Source organism: Acanthopagrus latus, chromosome 12 (genome assembly GCF_904848185.1).
Source record: "Acanthopagrus latus isolate v.2019 chromosome 12, fAcaLat1.1, whole genome shotgun sequence".
Taxonomy (NCBI): Eukaryota; Metazoa; Chordata; class Actinopteri; order Spariformes; family Sparidae; genus Acanthopagrus; species Acanthopagrus latus.
In genome coordinates, this window is record NC_051050.1 from 14,172,333 (window position 1) to 14,194,788 (window position 22,456).

General features: G+C 42.1%; 2 protein-coding genes across 8 annotated transcripts; one reads left to right on the plus strand and one right to left on the minus strand.

Annotated features, from left to right (window-relative positions):
* Nucleotides 1-1,537: 1,537 nt before the first annotated feature.
* srsf9 (serine and arginine rich splicing factor 9) lies at nt 1,538-6,279 on the plus strand. Of its 4 annotated transcripts, none has more exons than XM_037117783.1 (5): nt 1,538-1,695; nt 3,116-3,292; nt 3,478-3,692; nt 5,135-5,307; nt 5,397-6,279. In XM_037117783.1, exons 2-5 carry the CDS (start codon nt 3,135-3,137, stop codon nt 5,619-5,621), a joined length of 771 nt encoding a protein of 256 aa, XP_036973678.1. In that variant the 5' UTR covers nt 1,538-1,695; nt 3,116-3,134; the 3' UTR covers nt 5,622-6,279. The 4 variants fall into 4 exon arrangements, with proteins under 4 accessions (XP_036973678.1, XP_036973680.1, XP_036973679.1 ...); XM_037117785.1 differs by having other exon boundaries at nt 1,545-1,695; nt 3,113-3,292; XM_037117784.1 differs by having other exon boundaries at nt 1,552-1,695; nt 3,093-3,292.
* A 780-nt stretch (nt 6,280-7,059) lies between these two features.
* Nucleotides 7,060-21,544, minus strand: sgsm1b (small G protein signaling modulator 1b). 4 transcript variants are annotated; one of them, XM_037116591.1, is made up of 25 exons: nt 21,355-21,544; nt 21,168-21,211; nt 18,571-18,646; nt 17,804-17,966; nt 17,544-17,696; nt 16,525-16,592; nt 16,252-16,394; nt 16,018-16,149; nt 15,663-15,787; nt 15,504-15,571; nt 15,250-15,413; nt 15,026-15,155; nt 14,164-14,290; nt 14,013-14,077; nt 13,780-13,925; nt 13,540-13,668; nt 13,276-13,449; nt 13,062-13,133; nt 11,075-12,337; nt 10,868-10,992; nt 10,696-10,778; nt 10,498-10,607; nt 9,747-9,843; nt 9,463-9,630; nt 7,060-9,205 (listed from the first exon to the last, which is right to left on the minus strand). In XM_037116591.1, exons 1-25 carry the CDS (start codon nt 21,359-21,361, stop codon nt 9,117-9,119), a joined length of 3,921 nt encoding a protein of 1,306 aa, XP_036972486.1. In that variant the 5' UTR covers nt 21,362-21,544; the 3' UTR covers nt 7,060-9,116. The 4 variants fall into 4 exon arrangements, with proteins under 4 accessions (XP_036972486.1, XP_036972484.1, XP_036972487.1 ...); XM_037116589.1 differs by having other exon boundaries at nt 21,168-21,263; XM_037116592.1 differs by lacking the exon at nt 13,062-13,133 and having other exon boundaries at nt 21,168-21,263.
* Between the last annotated feature and the right edge of the window lie 912 nt (nt 21,545-22,456).

A 22,456-nucleotide genomic window follows, 5' to 3' on the forward strand; every position in this document is an offset into this window, starting at 1 on the left:
GACTGAAATAAGGTCTGTGATCACCACAGGCTTAAGACATTTACACATTTTTTTTTCTGCGACATAAAACACATCATTGAATGCCCAACAATGGAATCATAAAGCAGTAACATGTCATAGAAATGTTGGTTGCCAACAAGTGGCTAAATGAGATTACAGACGTTGTCTGGGATATTAAATGTCGGAGACTCATCTACTCACTCGTCCGTCTTTACAGGCCAAATTCTGTTACATGTCCTTTTGTCCTTTCTGTTGTTTTGTATCTCCTACACAGCACTTTCATTAACAATCTAATGCAAACCTAACCCCAATCTGAGACAAAAATAAGCATCACATCTTTCACGTGTGTAGTATAATGTTACAGGGGATACTGCACCTGATTGCATTATGTCTGGTCTATAGTGCAAGTGGACGTGGACACAATATTTCAACCCTTCTTGTTCCATTTATCCAACAGTTCAGTCTTTCCCTCCATAACAGTGTTGCACATTTATATTGACAGAGTAAAATATCTTCTTTTGATGCAAATGTTTACTTTTCATTACTGCACTGCTGGGCGTGTTATGTCAATAGGACAATGTAATAATTAACAATATGACATTATTGCAAGTTACAAGTAAATGCCTTTATGGATTGTGTGTTTCTTAATGAGTGGATTCCAATTTGTTTCCTCATCAGAGCACATCTTGGTCACAGAATGGCAATGGCTTAAAAGAAGCATTACATAATTGGTTGTGCAACAACCCATCCAGAGAACTACCCAGGACTGGATGGAGCCAACACACAGGCGATGTCAAGGGCAGGCGAGTCTCGAGGGAGAAAATGTGAGATTGTGTAAGAGACAAATTAGAAAAAAAAGCACTGAGCATCCTAAACAGTCGAATTAGCATGCTGTTTCAGCAGCTGCTCTGATGGATCGGGGGAAGAGGGTGCAACACGCTGATCTCTCCAGTGTCCAGTCTGTTCTACAGCTGGCTTTGGGTACTATGCTACAACTTCAAACCCACTTGTTAAAGAGTAACTCCACCAATTTTACACCTTTAAGTGTGTTTAAAGTTCTGAAGAGTACTACTGCATTTATGAAAATAAGTAGTACACAGTCTTGAGAAGCCCCAGAGGAAGCTGCATGTTATCTGATAAATTGCCCCCTGTGATCATGTTGTATTGCGGGTAATGTAGGTTTTGAAAAGGACGAAGAATGTGTGAAGTAGAGCCGCTGATATTTCTTATCTGGTTCTGCTGTATTGATTCAGATCATTTGTTTGTAGAATATCAATAATGAGTTCAAAACAGTGTTACAGACGTGCACTGCTAGGCCAGTGGACTCATTTTCAAAACCTGCTGTCGACATTAACCACAATGTAATTTAGCCACTGAGGGACATTAATGGTGCCAGTTTATCAGATTAATACTTTTTCACATATGCAGGAGTGCTCCGCAAGACCAGTAAATTCACTTTAATGTGTGATATTGTTGTAGTTAGTCACCAAGAGGAGCTGTGATATACCAAAACAATGTACATGTTCCTTTTCTTACCGACGGGGGCAGCAACACACAAAACCTCACAGCTGTCTACCGGAAATGTGAAGTAGAAGAAGTCACAGAGCCGCTTGCTAATGTTGCTAACTAACACGGAAGCTGCACAGCGTGTGAACTGGTAGTATTACGTCTGCTTAAGGAGGCGCCCATTGAAAGGTGATTGAATATTTTTGATAATTTAAGTATTATTTATTGCATAGTTTTAGTGTGCGCTGCACATTTATGTTTTTATCGTCGAGCTAGGAGAAATATTTGTGCATTGTAGCCGAAAGAGATGCTAGTTAGCCTGACTCGCTAGCTGACCTTACTATATCAACAAAGAGGCTGATCTGTTACAAATGTTGAGCACGAAGAATTTCTTTAAGATGGCGTTAACGCCCAAGACTCAACGGTCGAATTGAACAGTCTGATAAAACTGTTTGGTGCCGCAGTGTCTCTTATTGATTATGTTGTTGTTGTTGTTAAAAACTGCTTGCAGGGCAAGCAATCCATCGAATAATCTATCGCTAGCTAGCTAACATTAGCTAGGCTGCTGCGGGCTAGTTTATACTTCTACACTCTTTAAAGGCGAATTTGCGCTTCCAAAGTATAAGATCATGTTATTAGTAGAACAAATCCGTTATCGGTCCCAATCGGTCTTCAGGTGGTGTTCAAGTTTGACCGGTTCATCAGTTTCTGTTGCCTGTTTCAAGGCCCCGGGAACGTATTCTCGGTCTAGACTAAGGTTATTTAACATTACACAGGGACGTGCATTTAAATGTCAATCAAGTGCCGTTGCGCTTTCACATCGATCTATGTTGTTACTGATAATTCGCCAGATGTCTATTCTTGTTATATGCAACAAGTGTCCAAATCAGTAAAAACACTTGCAAGTTGTAAGGCTGTTCAGCTCTGCCAATACAACTACACGTCAACTTAAAATGTTTATTTGGTGGGGACATTATCAAAGGTGGATTCATTAAAAAATCTTATCATAAAATGTACGTAGATTCGTGTGTTTTGTTGCATTGTTCATCTTGTAAATTAGACATTAAAAAAGAAATGAAATATAGACCGCTCCTTTATTTTTGTTTTACACCCTCAGTAGGCTTGCCCTCATTTGGCTGACTGGAGTGATTGCACTACAGATTGCACAATGAGTCACGGACTGGTTTAATGAGTAAAGAAACCATGTGAATCATTTCTGAGGGCCTTGCCTCAACTTCACTGAAACTCTACTACTTTTATTGCCAAGCCAAGGCCGGAAAATAACCTTAAGTCTCACGTGATAAAATTAAAGCATGATGTTACAACAAGACAGCCAGTCTCGTCACATCAGGTCACCAGATGTCTTCACACACACTTTAGAATTCTGTAACCATTTATTAACGTTGTTGGACATTTATTAACCTTTCAGGCTTGGATCAGAAGTCCTGTGCCATTTTTATTTTTGTCTAAATTAAGGAATTGGAAGCGAATGGACTAAGTTTTGGATTGGGACTAGGCCTAGGATTATGTTATGGAGACCTTCCACAGCAATTTGTGAGACCAAGAAGTGATCTTAAAGTCTGCAGGTGCCCCCATTCTGTGTCAGCAGTGCCACTCAATCGACGACCATGTCGGACGGCCGGATCTATGTGGGGAATCTCCCCATGGATGTCCAGGAGAGAGACATTGAGGATCTCTTCTACAAATATGGAAAAATCCGTGACATTGAATTGAAGAACAATAGAGGCACTATCCCCTTTGCCTTCATCCGATTTGAAGACCCACGGTGAGTTTTAGGGATGATCTCTGGCAAGTCGAATCACTTCCCCTTGCTGGATACCTTAAGTTTTTTGCTATAGTATCGTCTCCAGTGACTGACAGCCGGAAATGGAAGGGGACCGCATTTCCAGATCTTTGTCGCTTGTGAAGCAGGCGTACTGTGGTAAGGAGTTCTTTGCTCTCTCCTCTTAGGGATGCGGACGATGCCGTCTATGGAAGGAATGGATATGGATATGGAGACTCCAAGCTGCGTGTAGAGTATCCCCGCTCCTCTGGTGCTAAATTTGGTCCTATGGGAGGTGGAGGTGGTGGTGGTGGTGGAGGTGGAGGAGGAGGGGGAGGAGGAGGACCAAGAGGAAGGTTTGGACCCCCAACTCGAAGATCTGATTTCCGGGTCCTAGTGACTGGTAGGTGGACGTCATGAGTCGTAGCCAGTTAATATTTTTCACTTTAACACCATCCTGGAGGTGAAGGTCATTGGTAGGATGGTGGTCGTAGGCAGACAAGTTACACTCTCTCTCTCTCATGGCGGATTGGAGGACAAGGGGACTAGTAGAGGACGTCATATGTCATAGGCAGATATGTTTCTCTCTCTCTCATGGCGGACTCGAGGAAAAGGGGACTAGTGAAGGACATCATGAGTCAAAGGCAGATATGTTAGTCTCTCACTCTATCTCATGGCGGACTGGAGGACAAGGGGACTTGTAGGTGGACATCATGGGTCGTAGGCAGATACGTTTCTCTCAATCTCTCATGGCGGACTGAAGAACAAGGGGACTAGTAGAGGACATCATAAGTCGTAGGCAGATATGTTTCTCTCTCTCATGGCGGACTGGAGGACAAGGGGACTAGTAGAAGAAGTTATGAGTCGTAGGCAGATGTGTTTCTCTCTCTCATGGTGGACTGGAGGTCAAGGGGACTGAGTGGATGAGGTCAAGTCAGCTCCTTAAATCACGAAACACAAAAAGTAAAGCGAAGCCGTTCAAGTTGGCTGCAAAATCCCAAACTCCGACTATAGTTACTGGTAGGTGTTATTTTGTCATTGTATCATCATCATTAGTTTCTGTTTGTCGTGTGCTACATTTATCTTGTGTTTATACAAGCTGTTAGAATTGGACTGCTTGATCAACCCCTTTAAGTCTAGGGTTTATACATTAGTCTGTATTGACCGGTCATAGTAGAGCAGGTTTCTGGAAATAAAACACTCTGGGGTTGTGGTCTGAAAGGTGGAAATTCCCACCTTCTTTTTATTGTAAGAGTTAGCTATCCTTAACCATTAGTCAACATGCAATACAAAGGAATTTGTGAATACTGAGTGGAGGAGTTGGGTAGACTTACACCCGTCAAGAACCAGTTGAGCATTTCTAGCTTGGGAAATTACATTATTTTTGCTTTAATTCAGTAGTACTAACATTGAATAAGTACATTGAAACAAAAACGTCAACTGTAAAAGAAAGTGCAACTAAACAAGTCCCAAGGAGCACACCATAGGAAACAGCCATATTGATCACTTTAAACAATCAGTCTAGACTGTTAAGTAACCGTACAGTATTATTACATTAACTAGGATTCTTCACTGTCTGCTAAATAATTTGATAATCTTTGAAAGGACGTGTACATTAATATACAGCAAGAAAGAATATGCAAACCTCTAAGTCTCCCCACTTCTCCATCTATTTACATCTAGCATTTGAATGTTAATTGCCAGCTAGTTTAGATTTCATGAAATGCCTTAAAACCAGATAATACATGTGTTGAGTAGCTTAAAAGATGAAACCTGTTCCTGCAGTGATTTTATTGCCCAGTAATATAAAACAAGAAAGTAACACGTATATTTTTCCTATTCCAGGATTACCGCCAACCGGGAGCTGGCAGGATCTGAAGGATCATATGCGCGAGGCAGGAGATGTCTGTTTTGCAGACGTGCAGCGTGATGGCGAGGGTGTGGTGGAATTTCTGCGCAGAGAGGACATGGAGTATGCATTGCGCAGACTGGATCGGACTGAGTTCCGTTCACACCAAGTGAGTGCAAGCACTGATGAGATTTAATTGCACTTGAACTCTCAAAGATGTTTGAAGAAATAACTATAAAAAAATGTTTTCCACCCCAGGGTGAGACCGCTTACATCCGCGTCTATGAAGAGAGGGGCACCCCTAACTGGGGTCGGTCACGCTCCCGCTCCAGATCCAGAGGTCGCTACTCACCTCCCTATAGCAGAGGATCTCCCCCTCCACGCTACCAGTCGCCTCCACGGCATGCTATGTCGCGCCATAGTCCACCCCCCAGGAGGCACCCTCCCCAGCACCATAGCCCACCTCCGCGTCACTACCGGTAGAAAGGCCTGTCATTTATAGAGGAATTGAGGAAAACATTTTGTAATTTTACTTTTTATTTTATTTTATTTTTAAAACCCCAGGCCTCCTTGTAGGATACATCATCATTATATGTTGCTACAAAACATTCCATGATCAGGATCTGAACACACCCTGCTCTTCTCCTCAGCCTTAAATTTTTTTTTCCTTGTTATTTGAACACCCAATCGTGTTATCTGGAAACGGTGTTGTATTGTTTGGGTTTTTCCCTAAGTGAAGTAAATGTTTTAGATTGTCATGTAACATATTGAGGGTTTCTTTTATAAAGAAATTCTGGGTGATGTCAAACTTTGACCTGTACACACACACACACAAAATGTCATTGTCCAAAACGAATCACGCAATTCTGCAGCTACCAGGCTGTGAGGTCATGTTGCTGTAACCATGTTGAGTATGACGTTTTTGCCAATCTATGAACCTGTGAAGCTAATCAATATCCTCCTCTGACTCGAAACATGTCAAATTAGTGAGCTTTTTAGAGTAGTGACACATGTTGACTGTGAGCCTGTCAAATGATTTTTTAAAATTTGAGGTGGCCTGTTGGTGGGATATAATTTGTACGCATCTCTCTGTTTGTTTTTTGTTTTTTGTTTACCAATAAAATGCAAACTTTTACTGTGACTGTTTTATTCCTTTTCCTTAAGCTTATTTTAAATATATCATTACTAGATACATTGGATTTGGGCTTTCCAAAATGATGACACAGTTTTGTCTTTAATTTAATAATTTATACCCATGTTACCCTAATGCAGCTTGGTGTTTTTAGATATGTATCTGAAAATAATAATACTGTAGCCTATTGTATCATTTTAATCAAGTTGTATTACAAATATTAACATATCAATACTTTTGACAAACGGTTGTTCCGTGCTGATTGGGTTTTTATTCATTATGAAGCAGTTATTAAGGCCTTATTCTGTATGAACATAATCTACAAATACTAGACCATTAACTAAAGTTTTCCCTCAAATTACTTACTAATTGTCACAAACCTCCTATCCCTCCTGGTGTTTTGCCAGCCAGTCTCTGTGGCGGGCTGATAAATAGGTACATTTGTGCTAAAAAGACTGGAAGTTTGGGAATTAGCCACTTGTTTTGATTAGCTCAGCTAGCCGAAGCCTCATACTAGCTTCAGCTGAACTTTGGAATTCATCTGAATTTTGTCCCCCATGTCTTTAAATAAAATTGCTTCAGGAATGTTTGTCTTCGTGACCAGCATGGCTAACTGAGACCAAATTTGATCATAATGTAAAGGAATACGTTTCCCCCACTTGCTTGTTTGACATGGGAAAATCTTGTGTTTCTCTACAGAACACTGGTGGGTGTGAAACTGTATATATTTATTACATTGTTGTGAGTGTCAAGTGTGGAAATACACATGAGGCACACAGGATGCAAAATATAATATTTTTTAATACGCAATAAATTAATTATACCAGGTGACAATCTGAGAGGACAGAGAAAAAAAATAAAAATATATTTATTTCCAATGGCATATTTTTATCTTTCTGTTCATTATAGTCCGATAAAGCCCATATACAGACATTGTATTGCATTTAATAAATATGTACTATCTTAGACAATAAGTCTTTTTAACACATTGTATACAGTAAATCTTCTGACAACAAACACAGCAATACACAAACAGCAATACTTGGGCATGTTTTAGAGGATCGTATGGAGACACATTAGCAGTGATATAAAAACACTGGAATTTAAGCCACAGTGAACCAAATGCAGGTGTGTTTAAGCTGTTTTGCGAACACAAGTGGCACCAATAAGTCATATTTTTGGACATACTTATGCTGGTATTGAGCCATGTAGATAGAGGAGTATTTATTTGTGACGATTTTAGGATATTCACAACATAACATTGGATTTTTTTTTTAACCAAATACATCTCCAGGACATTGTTTCTGGACACACAAGTTGCAGCTAAATGTTAATTTTTCGGCTGGAAAGATGGAATTCCATTCACTTCCACTGACCGTACACACATAAAACTGGAAATATCTGCATGGCTGCATACCACTGTTAGCTACCACTAAACCGAGCCTTTAAATGTAGCAAGTTGACCTCCTGGTACTCAAAAGACTGTGAAATGACGGCTACAAAAAGAAGAACTATACAAGTAGCTGAAGTCACGACAGTCTGAGCAGCACGGTGATAAAGTACAATGAACAGAAACTCTTGAGCTAAGAGGTGTGCAGTAGTAATCTGGGGACGATTACAGTCTCCCCCAAAAAATGAGCCCAAAAATCCGGCAGGCAGAGAGCACAAGATGCCCCCTTTCCATTATGTATCAGTAGTGTTTTGTAAGACTTGTTTGACAAGCTAAGCAGTATCGGCAGGACAAGACAGAGGCAGAAAACCATGAAACTGTTTCTAAGGTGAAAGTGAGAGAGGGACGTGCAGACTGCAAAGGAAGCATGTTGCGTTCACTGCACCCCTTTGAGATCAAATGAGCCACTGTTAGCACTGTACCGTCTCAATGTCTTGAGAACCATTAGCTGAGTTCTTCAGCCAGAGCAGCATTGTGTTAGGGTGTTGGTCAGCACAGAAATAAAAGCAAGTGGAGGGGTCGAAGGATGACGTTCACACCATGGTCGAATGCATAGAGGAGGTCAGAGATAGGAGGAGCGCACAGTATGAGAACTTGGTGGGGTGCCAGAGGAAAAGACGATACTGCGTATGCAAACTATGTGCAATCATGCACAGAGCTCACAGGTTCGGTCTGGATATCCTGCAGGGCTTGTGTGCATCGGAGGCAAACACAGGGAGAGGACCACCGAGCTTCACCGAGAAGCCGGCAAGCGGTCCTCAAAATGGCTATCGGGAAGCAAACCACACATGCTACATGGACACAGCCTCCTCTAATGTACCTCTAAGTCCAAATCGTCTAATAATGGCAGATATTATTACTGAAAATATATTCAAGTGCATCACGAGATGTTTTAATCATAGTAGCTACAGTTTCACCGAAATAATATTTTTTTAAAAAATACTTAAAATATGTTCAAGTGTGTCACAAGCTGTATGGCAGGTATAACTTCACCAAAATAACCCGGCAGAAAATGTAACAATACAGTAAAGAATGTTGGTTGCTGTATCCCTGAAAAAACAGCAAAATTTAAGGCAAAATAAATAACATCCCGAAGCGACGAGGGTACATTCACCAGGTGAACAATAACACGTTCAAAATCAATTTACTGGCAATAGTTGCATCTCCTGAATATAGGCAGGAGCATCTGGAAAAGACGTCACACAACTATATGACCGGTCGTCTTTTCAGCACTTACCAATCACGGCATTTCACTAACATTGATTCCTTTTTCCTCTTGAATACATGACTATTACGTGGGAGCGTCAGTAGTACTTTGAAATAATTTAGCACAAAGAAAACATGGGAGGAGCAGCAGCAGCAGCAGCAGCAGCAGCAGGATAGCGGCATCCTGTCATCACTTGTTTTCAATGAGTGTCTGCACTTTCTGGACCAAGTCTCGAGCCATCATCAGGACCTGCGGGACGTTGTGTCGCTCGGCCATTTCTGAGAGGAGAATTTGAGAAACCATTGTGACTCACAAGAGGTACGTTTTTTAGGAATACTTATCGTGTTTGATAGCTAATTTTCTCCCTGTAACTATTTCAAAGTATTCTCTCATATTATTGTTAAAATATTATCATCTTCAACTTGTTCAATTTGCTTCAACTGATTATGAGAATGGTATGTAAATCTGATACAGATTCATTCTGATAACTGACTCTCCGTTTCGTAACTTCTCCATCTGTCACATCTCGTCTTACCGTTAAAGAACTTGATGATGTCCGTGAAGTCCATGTTATTTTCCAGGATGATGTCTCTGTACATCTCCACAAGTGCCAGAGCGATGAAGAGCACAAAGTGCTCCGAGGAGGTGTACTTGGCTGCCCAGATCGTTTCCCACAATGAGAACACGTCGTCATACACCATCTCTGTGCCAAAAAAAAAAAAAAAAAAAAGACAACAAAAAGAAATCAGATCACATTCAGTATCTTTAATGGGAGATTCAAGTGAAAATATTTTTGAATGTGCAGGATTTTCCCATCACCTCTTTTGAAGTCAAGCAAGAACCAGCGATAACAGAAATAGAAGTGAGTGTAGTCTCCGTTCTGCTGCATCAGTTCAAACAGCTCAGAGTCCAGGATCTAATAGTATGAAGACAAGTCAGATTAAATCCTGCTAGAAACTAAATAATCTATCTATCTAACTATCTATCTATCTATCTATCTATCTATCTATCTATCTATCTATCTATCTATCTATCTATCTATCTATCTATCTTTTTTTACACTAAGTTCACTTTTTTTTTGCTTTGTCTTTACACTTGTCTGTCATTGTTTGGTTAGGTTTAGGCAACAAAAATACTTAATATGTATTTCCTACTGTTTAAACATGTGTTCAAAAGGAAAACTACTCCCGGGTGCATATTTGTCAGATCTCTTTCTCCGAGTTGCTAAGCTTTGACACTGGTCCGTTTCAACCTCGGCCCTGGAGCAGCAGTGATTACAATGTTTGAGTTTAACATCACGAACACGGCGATATCAGATGGTGCCTTGTGGGCGGGATGAACCGGACATTGATTTAAGTCTGAAATTGATAAAGGTTAATCAAAAATTGCAACATCTATAAATTATATGTATATATTAAATATAAGAATTCAGTCAGCTCCCCATTGAGGAATTCCCTTCATCACACTTTACCCCCATGATGCTAGTACAGTATAATTAAAAAGCACAAGATCTGTATCAGACACTCATTTCAGGCAAACACTTGCTCAGCCCAAATATGTACGTACGTACCTGGATAAGAGAACGCATATTGGCAAAGTGAGAGTCCATGGCACCTCCATGAGGAAAGTTCTGGTTCATCCTCTTCATCAGCTCAGTGAAGCAGCTAAATGCCATGACCTCTGGGAAGCGTGGACATTCAAGAGGTTAGTAATTTAGCAATTTAGAAGATTGTATGCTGACATGGCTTGCACTTAAGTTTCCACTGACCGTCGTCCAGAATAACCAGTAGGGGAGCCAGCAGATCACACATGCCCTGGACGTAACCCGTATCCAGATGCTGCCACACGTAACTACAAAGAAAACCAGATGGTTCCATTTGCTTTTCGGTTTTTCGGGTTGAGACAAACATGAGCGATCTTCAGCATGGTGACACATTTACCTGCACATGATGTTGCGCAGCTTGTCCAGGTTCTCGGATGTGAAGTACCAGTACGCTCTGTCACAACGTCTGACGTCTTTGTCGATGCGGTGCAAATTGATCAAGTACATGTCCAGTGTTTCTTGCTGCAAAAATAGAATTCTGTTAGCGCGTGCTTGCGGTTAAAAAAAACTTGAGGTATGTCTGTGTGTCACGTGTCGTGCTTACAGAATAGGTTTGTTCCTCTGAGGATTCGTCGTGTTTGGCGCCTGCTCTCACCTCCGCAGCGTCTGGTTCGGCGAGCACGTTTTCCATCTCAGGCTCCTCTTCAGAAAGGCCCAGGTCGGTGCCCTCAGGACTGGTGTTACAGGCCGTGTCCAGATGGTGATCTAGGACGAGGCCCTCTGATGCCATTCTCTCTCTTCGGGCAAAGGAGATGGGGGGAGCGGCGAGCCCTGCCAAAGGCCTGGCTTTGATATCCTCAGAGGTCACACATGTTATCCCTGCAGGAATGTCCTCCATTTCCAGGGCAGAGGGAGAGTCGTCTGAATCGGCCGTGTCTGGAGACTGCCGGGAGTGGGACGATAATGAAAGGCTGCCCCTTGAAGCCGTCTGAAGTGCGTTCAGTACTTGTCTGACGGGCGAATTTGAGCCCGGTTTCTCAGACGAAATTTCTGCAGCTTTTTTCACTTCAGCCAATTCACAAGCTGACGCTCCCGCATCCTTTCTTTCTGCCCCCGTGGTGGCGGCCTTTGACACTTGTGATGGGATTTCTTCAGACGCCGTTTCAGGTTTTTCAGAAACCGCTGGCTTCGTTTCACCTGCTGGATTAGTATCTTTCTCTGCCGTGGGTGAACACAATGACTCCACTCTCAGATCAGATTTGCTCTTTTGCACTTGAAAAGTCAAGGTCTGCCCCAGTGGAGGTGCTTGGAAATACTCGTTGTGAATCTCTGTTTCTAGCTTTAGAACATTAGTTTTCTCTGGAACAGATCTTAAATTCATACTGGTGTCTACTTCTTTTACATCCTCAGATGGCTCATTTGGTGTTATTTCTTTTTCCTCTACTCCAGGTTTTACTTCAGACTCAGGCATCTCTTTTGAGTTAGCAATTCCACAGTCCTTAACCACCTCACCGCCTGAAACCGTCTCCATCTTCGTCTCTAAAACCTCCTCCTTGGCTGCCGCGTCCTTCACATCCTCCCCTCCTGGCTGTGCTTCTGTTGTAATCTTCTCCTTTAAGACTTCTGATGCTTCTGCTGTCTGCTGGGAGGCTGTGGATCCAACAGCTGACTCAGTTCCAAGAGGGCTGTTTTTTGACTCTGGACATTGATTTGACAGACTCGGGGATGAGGGGTTGCCAGAGGGTGGCTGTGGGGCCTCTGCAGTGCCACATGTGATGTCCTTCAATGGACGGCTGTGCTGTGTTTCTCCCTCAACGGCCGTCGGCTCAGTCTCAATCTGATCCACTGCCTCAACGGATCCAAACACCTGGTAACCAACAGAAAACATGTTTTGAATTTTTGATGCAATGGAAAGAGACAACTGTTGAAGGATCACAGCCCATACGGCACAACTGAGGTGACGATGATGGCTGGTCGATCAGACACATTTATCTCTAAATTAAATTTGATTTATTGCTGTGATATTTAAGCCAGATATTCATGCTCTTCAGAGGGAGACACCTGGTGACTTTGGTGGTCATCTGACTATCCTCTAGTGCCACCTGCAGGTCAGAGTCTTTACTTATCCTGAGAAACATCTCAACTAATGGCACAAATCCGGATAAAAATTCATGGTTCCCAAATGATCTATCCTACTGACTTTGGCCAACCAACGTTTTCATTCATGATTTGCTAGTGTCGATCGCTGCTGGTTAACATCCGTTCATTTATGGCAAATAATAAACAACCTGTTTGACAACACAGCTCATCAATGCACTTTTTTTTTTGCAAGCGAACTATAAATTGTCTGATTTTCGACAGAAACCTTGAAGGCACCGACATTGACTATGACTATCAATGTATTCTGCACGTTTCTGCAAGTTCAGCATTGTAATTTAATTTGAAAAAAGGTAGGAAATAGATTTTTTTTTTAAAAGTCATAGTATGCTTTGGAAAATTACAGTTCATATAAGTTGTAATAAGTGGGCTAATGCATGACAAAACATGGGTGTGGTCTTTCATTAGAGATAATTGTTGTTGTAAGAAACTACCTGCGCGCTGCTGCTGCTGGAATCGCTTTGCAATTGGGCATTCTGTTGATCCGAGTTGCTACTGAGAGACGACTGGAGGGAGATAAAAAGCAGATCCATCGGCCAATTTGCTTAGGACCCACCTCACAATACAATAAACAGTTCCTTTTCATGTTTTCTCTGTTGTGCTATGGTTACATAACACAGCACATTCTACGCACAAGGTCAAACTTACATCTGTGCTGATGGTGGAGTCCCGCTGCACCGGCCCTCTCTCCACGCTGGCTCCAGACGAACATCTGGCGATGGCCTCTGCATGTTTCTCCCTCTCTCTCTGACGGACGATGGCCTCACAACCCTGCCACTCCTTCATAGTCTGTTCATACACGATCCTCATCTGCTCGTCAATCTGAAACAGAGGTCTTGCATAAGCAAAGATGGTAACGCACCCCGTGGTGTATACGTGCAGATTTATAAAGTGTGCTGGAACTTAGAATACCTCTATCCGGCATTTCTCAGTCATAGTGAACTGGTAGTGTCCCAACAGGAAGGGCCAAACCTCTTTGCGTAGTGAAGGAGCCACGCCACCAAAATACACGAGCCTGTGGATCTCCTTTTCCTCATAGGCCTGAATAACATTGAGTCAGGTCAGGCACACCTTAAAATAACAACTTAATACTGCAACGAATTAAAACAAAAGTACATGTTATGGCCTGCTGTTTCAGTGTGTGAGTCTTACAGAGCGGTCCTGGAGGAACCTGCTCCAGACCTCAAGCGAGAGGCCCCCCCGGGCACCACAGGGCACCTCGGGGTCAACTATAGTCGTGTTGACCAGAGCAGAAAGGTGGGTACGGACTGTGGACAGATGACGGCAGTATGCAAGCCCTGCAGAGGACAGATGAATGTTGTCATAATGAGCAGGAACAATCAATCAGATTATTCCTCAATCGACACACAGATGTTCGCACTCACATCCATAGAAAGCTCGGGAGATTATCTGGTACTTCATGGTGTCGCACAGGAGCTTTAAGGGAGCCCTGGTAGGAAAGAAAAAAAAACCCGGCTAATTTAGTCGACAGAATTAATTTGAATTTAGATTTCGAGTTCGAGAGGAAATACTTACCTCTCCTGATTACAACCGTTAGGCAGAGAGCCGTCAGAGGAGCCGTTCTGTGAGCAGGAGGAGCACGAGGACTTTCTGGGCGTCGGCTGCCACATGTTCACGCCCTGGTCCATCAGCTCCAGGGCCACTGCACAGCAGAATAAAACCATCATCCCCATCATAAGCATGTAAAACCAGCTTAAAGGGGCACTGTGCAGGTTTGGAGAAGAAATTCATATTAATATTAATGAGGTAATAATACAAAAATGTAGGTAATAACTGAATAAACAAGCTGTTCTCAGAGGACAATAAGGTTCCCCCGGGACACTGTTAGAAGCTAGAATGGTGGCAGGGTCCGCCACATTTGAAAGTTTGTTTTGTTTATTGTTTATGTTTATACAGTCATAAAAACAAAGTTTTTTAATTTATTTAAGTTTTTTTTTTTAAGTCATAAATAAAACAGTCAGTGAAGATCTTCCCCTACAGATTAAGATTTCTTTGCCAAAATGACATTAAGCACCTTTAAATTCTAATAGATTTGCACATCTGCAAACAACAAACACATTGAAAACACAACAGTAGACCAAGTGGGAGGGTGGAGATGTGGAAGACAAACTACTGTTAAGTCCATCCAAAGCCTCCCCATTGTTGACTTTATTGTGAGGTGGGCACACGGGGCACTGAATAGGCAGGAAGAAGATATGAAACGTAGCAGTTTCACATTAGCGCAGAATTAATTAGAAGGATGTACACCGAGGAAAAACAGATTTATCTAAAGTGTAATTGTCTAAACTGTAAATCAGTATTAGGAGAATAATGTAGTCTGATGACGCTTCATTCGATTAGCACGGGGAGGCAAGGCAGAAAGATTAAAGACACTCACTGAACTCCATCTGATTGCCAGGAAAGAGGATTCGAAACACATAATCGGTCGCTTCATCATCCTCCTTATCTGATACAGAATCGCAGGAGCCGTGCGGACTCCTCTTTCGCAGCTTGGGGAAAACTTTCCCCTGAGGATGGAAGAAACACACGCAGTAGAATAATTGTTATAACTGGTCATAGTTTTTATGAAAGTTAAGAGGGCACAGAAGTGTTCCTGCTGACCTTTCCCCTCTGATTCCACAGTGGCGGGTCCAGCTGCCCATGAGGGAGCAGGCCGGTCTCCAGGCAGGTGAGAAACTGGAGGAGGTGGCCTCCTTTGGGGAAATGCAGAGGAGGTCTCTGGATCCCGTCCTGGCTCACCAAAACGACTGTCCCACCACTGTTCACTAGAGGAATTCACACAACAAATGGTAGGATAAATAAAACTCCTACAACTTTGGATACTGGGAAGAAAAAATAACAGGGGATCAGCATACCTTGCTGATGACAGTGGAGATACACGATCTCCTCCAAACGAATCGTCATAGCGTAATCCCAATACACGCTGGAGGAAAGAGGAGAGAAATGGAGCCATTGAGTTGACAGAGTAAAAACAAGAAATTGCTCAGACTGCGCTGGGGTCTGTCGGCTTTCACCTCTTCTCAGAATCCAGCTCCCCCACGTTGCCATTCATCAGCTGATTAGGCGTCCATTTCAGTGTCATGAGGTCTGCAGTCTGATGTAGAGAAAGGTAGCCCGGGATGGCCTCCATGTCATCTCTCTGCACACAGTAAGTAAGAGCTTTGAATTTGCAATTTATCAGTTTTCATTCCTGTTCTAGTTAGACCAATAGAACAACAGATGCACCAAATTCCTCAAAAAGCAGACAAGCCTTTCGTAATATCCCATTACGGTTAGGTACCAGACAAATACTGTGAGAGTATCAAAACAGCCCGTATTCAGAAAATGTGACTTTAAACCATCAGGACACTATTTAACAAGAACACGTACCGGCTGCACCAGGACATTGTTCTTCCCGAACAGAAGCGTGGCTCTGGAGTTTTGGTGGAGTGATTCGACGTAGTCCTTCACCCACATGAGAGGGCGGTCATCCATGCTGCCGCTGGACTGTCTCTTCTGGATCTGATACAAGAAGTATACATGTATACATGAAGTACACATGCATTATTCACTGTATTTTATGATTATTTGATTTAAAACCAATTAACTCCTCTGCTGTCTAACCAAGGCAGGCCGTCTGGACGGCGAGTCCTGCCGACAGTGGCCGCTGTGGATGCGGTGCCGCTGTACGAGCTCGTCAGCAGATGGGTCCGTCCAGAAATGGTCTGCAGTCTTGACTTTAGTGTACTCCAAAGCACAAGGGCCAACTGTAACGAATGAGGACAATCAGTACATCAGATCCCACAAGTTTTCAGTAAAAGTTTACAGTAAGGCAAAACAAAGGGTCTGACTGTTCTGGTTCAGTCCATGCATAGTGTAAGTGTAGATCATAAATACCCAAAAGAGATGCGAGGATCGGTCCATCCACAGGATCCATCAGCATGGCTTCTTTCTCATAGAAGGCACTGCAGGGAAGAATATGTAGAACATTAAGCAGATTTTGATATTGCACCCAACTTCCTGTTTGCATGAGATGTGTATAAGGTCACATTTTACGGGTCTGGAAATGTCATGGTAAGTAGGTGGTAATTACAGAGCAATATATTCGAAAGGTCTTTGCCAGAAATGAGTTAGCCTCAACAAATCACTTCGAATTAGCGGCCTGCTGAGGGCGAGTTTGACAGAAACGAGTCGGAAACTGAAATGGCATGATCAGCAGAAGTTGAGCAGAAGTTTCCTGGCAATGTATTAAAGAAATTATCAGCATTAACTGCTTTTCTTCAGGAGGGAAAAACAGAACACTATAATTCAAATATTTTATAAATCAACTCTAGATATTTTGAGGCAATTATTGTGGTAATTTGGGGGTAATTTCAGAGAAATCTTAAATAAGTCATCTGTTAATTACCACCTAATTACCATGAAATATTCAAGTGTTAGCCTGTTAAAGGAGCACTCTGAGGAGTTTGAGTGTTAAGGAGGATCTTTTAATCAGCAGGGAAAGATCTTCAGTGGCTGAAATTAAATAACAAACTGTCTTTGTTTTCACGACTGAATTAACTGAATAAACAACACAGTTTCATGCTGTTTTACTTTGTTTATATTTGGCGGACCCTGCCACTTTTTGTAGCTTCTATGGTGTCCTGGGGAGTGTTCAGTTATGGTGATGGTTTGTATTATTACCTCATTAATATTGTAAATACTGAACATCTGAGTTGTAATTTCTTCTCCAAATCTCCATAGTGCCCCTTTAAATATCCACATGAGATGATGACAATAAAAGCTTGAAAATGATTCAGACATGCACGAAAACAGAGACAGACACCTTGCGCTGTTTCTCAAGGCTCATAAAGGAATCTTGCAGCGAAACAATGATACTGAATGCACAGGTTTTGTACTGTTTAAAAAAAAATAACCTGCTGTTCTCCACCAGGTACATGACAATCTTGTCCAGGAGCTTCTCCATCAGTGCAGTCCGGATCCACAGGTGTCTCAGTGCCTGAGGGGGGAGGTTGGCCAACTTGGATTGCCGACTGCGGTCGCTAACCTGTGACGAACTGTTCTGCTTGCTGATAAAAAAAAGAGAAAAGAAAAACCAGATGGATGAGGTGTCTGTAAGGGGTTGTTAAAATGGAGCAGATGCAGGGCAGGACGATGCGTTAGGACAACGGCTGACCTGTTTTCGATGAGCTGCTCCAGCTCTTGGACCTTGTGGCAGAGTTCCTCAGCAGGCGAGAAGCTTTTTGCCGCTTTCATGAACAGCGCCGCGACCTTGTTACTGCACAGCAGGCCGGCGATACGACGCTTCAGCCCATGAAGCACGCAGGCCTCCACCACAGCTAAACACACACACACACAGTATTAGTCTGATTTAGATTCCCATATTTCAATTTAGTTTTTCAGTTCATGTTTACTTTAGGTGGACTCTATTTATTTGCAATCGAGTTTAGTTATCATCTCATAAAGTGCACAGTGCAATTTCCTCTTTACAAACACAAATAACAGGTGAAAGGCAAGCGCAGGTGGCACAAGCAGAGAGAGACTGAAATCTGCAAAACACTGAGTACCGTTGCTAGGATATGAGAGACGTGATTCACACACTCCTCACTCCTGGTTAGTATCAACACCTTTGAAGGGTGTTAGTCTACTTTAGTACATATCAATCCATCCACCTTATTAAATATAAATAGACACGAATAACGGCGTAATGAAAATAATCCCCAGTAAATGACTCTGAAATTAGACACAAATGCTGAAACCACATCAGGCAAAAAAACAATCTGTGTAGCCACCCTTGTGTGGCCCATTATATCTGTTCTTACATGAAACATTAAAAATGATGGAAAAGGTCTTGAGCAATGTTCCCTGAATTTTCGGCACACCCCATCCAAGGCCGAGCGTGCAAATGCAATCAAGAAAAAAACAAACCAAAACAACATTTACCACAGAAGGATATAATGTGGCTGCTGTCTGCGTGGACAAACTTCCTCGTTACCGCCTCCTCCATAATTTGTTTCACCTGAGAGACAGAGAGAGGGAGAGAGAGAGAGAGAGAGAGAGAGAGAGAGAGAGAGAGAGAAACATGGAGGGAAAGATTTAATCTGACACGGTTACATAAGGTGACAGGGACTCAAAACAAGGAGCACAGGAGGAAGCGGTCGGGGGACATCACACAAAAGGGAAGTGATGAGTGAAGGAGCGGTTCATGAGGATAACAAACAGACGGAATTATTAATGCGTCGCGTTAACTCGTCCGTTTGTTCTCGAGGAATGTGATTCCTGACACCTGTGACTCATCCCCCGGGGGATGTCACTACTGTGCCGCGTGGAGTCGGCACTATCAGATGTTAATTCTGGCATCTTTCGGGGATAGTCCAGCAGTTTGGCGTCGCGCCTTTACAAAGGTAGAGAACTTGCGAAAACGAAAGAGATGTTCTGAAAACTGAGGCAGAAAAATCGAAGCAGCGGATGGGCAATATTCTGTCTTTTGGTCCCTTGTTGGTCAGGCGTCAAAGACACTACACTTCCCATAATGCAACCACGAGCATAAGGTCCTCCCTGTTTGGTAAATACCACACTGATTCCAATATTGGGATGCTGTGTTATATGTGAATAAAAACAGAATGCAATCACAAGATATTCACTGTTCAAACTCCTAATCGTTTTGAAACACAGAGTCCAAACTCTGAATAGAATGGAGGTTCATCATACTTCTTCACATCTTCGCTTTGAGGCGCTCTTTCTTTTATAAATGTGTAGTCCTCGAGCCGAACCAAGAGACCCTGTTGTCACTGTCGGGTTTGATTTCACTTGACTTGACACAGCTCCTCCAGAGACACAGAAGATTTTATATAACTGTTTTTGAGGGGTAAGAACAGCAATCGAGACTTCTCAATGACCGTTCTCAATGTGTAAAATCTGTTTACTTCCCCTTTAAGGTAATTTAAGATCAACAGGGTTTGCTTTTTTCATTTAAAAACTTTTTCTTTTTTTTTTTGTGGAAAAATACTTTGGGGATGATTTTTAATTCATAATATTGCCAGTGGAGTTGGCTGTTTCAGTGCTTTCATGTAATTTTTGGCAAATTAAGTTCATTGTTAACCTATAAAATAATCCTGCAGCCGTTATTTACATATCTTAACAACAAGTATTCTGTAACTGCATTTGATGGATCATTGCTTAAAAAAAAAAAAAAAAAAGTGTGTTTATTTATATATTCTTTGAACATCAGCCGATATATCATGGTTGAAGTGCTTCTGCTCCACATTATCGGTGACATCAGACCCTAGAATCCAGCATCGGTCAGGCTATACTGTATAAAATGACAGCTTTTTTAACTGACATGCTGGTACTCCTTTCAATATCATCATCATCATCATCATCATCATCACAATCTTCAGCAGCAGCAGCAGCAGCAGCACTGAAGACAATTTTAGAGGCTGACATTCTATTAAAATAGGCCTAGGCATTGCTTATTGGATCTATTTACTGAACTTGAGTAAATGTAGGTGGATTGTAAACCCTAACGATTTGGAAAAGGTCGCATGTACAGAGTATTGTTGTCTGTTGACATAACATGTCCAGAATCACAAAGCTGAAACCGTTCTCCATCATGAATGACCAATCTGAGGCGTCTGCTTCATCATAACAATAAACAGACATCAGCCTGAGCAACAAGCACCGAGCATCCATTGTCTTAGTTTTATTCTTTGCTTCAGATCTATATATCCGAGCGCAGCCCCTCCTCGCAGCAGGAGTCATGGATGTTTGAGTGGCAATGAGTCACAGGTGAGGGGGAGCACGGACACAATACGCCTGGAAGTACCCGGCTCCCTCAGCAATGAATAAAACATCCTGTTTTTCTCTCCCTGGAGGGAATCACTGAGCAGCAGTTTGAAGGCTTTTTTTTTTCCTGTGGTGTCTCCTTAATTTCTATGCAGATTCACATCCAAATGGCTCTGGATTGATAATAAATCAACCTGGCTTGGGGCTGGACTTTTTTTTTTTTTTCTTTTTCTGGAGGAAACAGATGCCAAGGTCACACCTTTAAGTTTTTGGACACTAAGATGGTGCGTTGGGAGGATGTCAGTTTGATCTTTATTTCCTTCACAGAGGGATGGAGAGATGGGGGGAGACGGTTGCAGGGCATGAGAACACAGCATGGATGGAAGCAGATGAAGCTGTGACTTATATGTCTTATGTATATGAACCCCCCCCACACACACACACACACATAGAACAATCATCATCATCATCTGTATCATTATCGTCATCATCATCATCACCAACAGCGTCATCGCCGTATTTACGACAGTCACAAACACACCGGGGTGAAAACATCCTATATACACCCACTCCTCCTGTTATGTAAAATAAATGGTCAGTCTTATGATAAACAGGCCTGTGGCGTAGTCGTGGCTCAACCCCGATGAACGATGTCCACAAACACACACACACAAACAGTCAGTGCCAGTAAACACACATTGAGACGAGCGAGAAAGACATAAAAAAACACACAGACACACACACACGCAACGAACCTCTTTCTTCACATTGCGTAGCAGTTTCTGGCGCGTCTCGGCCTCTGTCACGGGAAAAAACATGATGAACACGCTCAGATTCAGATCTCAGATTTGCTGTATCGGAAATAAAAATAAAAAATAAATAAATAAAAAAATGATGGTGTGAGGGCTCACGACGGCCAAACAATACGAGCGGCGGCTGTACCTCCCATCGCTCCGGGTGCAGGGCGCAGCGGCTCACACGCACAGCTTGTCGGAGGAAGAAGGTGTCGACAGGGGACGTGGACGACAGCGGATGAAGAGGCGAGAGGGGCTCCGAGGTGCACGACGTGATCCTGGCGACTATATTAAACCCTATCTGTTACCTCTCAGCCAACCAACACCCCTTTAAAGTCACAGTAGCCTATACGTTGAGCCACACACAGCGCGCACACCTACACATACACCATCCAATCCCTGTAACACACAAACACACATACACGTAAAACAAAATTTAAAAGAAAAGCATAAAATAAATAAATGTGTTAAGTTTCTTAGTCACAGTGTCGATCAAATCTTCTTCAATTATTGTTCTTTTTGCCCCCCACACAAATAATAACCACAGTTAATGAGCCCCATGTCAAATTAATCAGGGCCCCATTTAATTAATTATCACAGTTACAGCCAGAGATGAGAATAACAGGAGCAGTTGAACACATGCGTTCACATGCAACCAGCCCATATCATCATTACATAACATGTTTCATTCTAAACTGTTGTTATGCCAATTTCTTTTTTTAAATTTCTATATTGTATTGATAAGTATATAAATCAGTCAATCAATCAAAAAACTTTATTCATATATGAACTTTCAGACTAATCAAAATGCAATTCAAAGTGCATTACAAGATATGGAAAGTTATATTAGTTATGGAAAACATGGTATGAAAATAGGTTTAGAGACTAATGAACACCAATAGCAATAAAAATTAAGGTGCAGAATGATGAAAGTATAGAAAGATAAAAACAGATAATAAAATAAACAATGTGTTTTTAAATTTTTACAGATTAGGACCCCCCCTTCAGATGCTTCACAATGGTTTGGGTCACTACACTAAACTGCATCTCCACCAACCAAATTGACAGAATAACTGTTGGTGAAATACATTTCTGCAAAACCACAAAAAATGTACAAATGTACATTTGTTTAGGCTCAAATGTCTTTTTCCTCACTTGTTGCAGTGCTGTGCTTATACACTAATAATACATAATCCAACCCTGCTAAAAAGTATAACAATGACATTAATTTGTTTATTAAAAATCGGTGG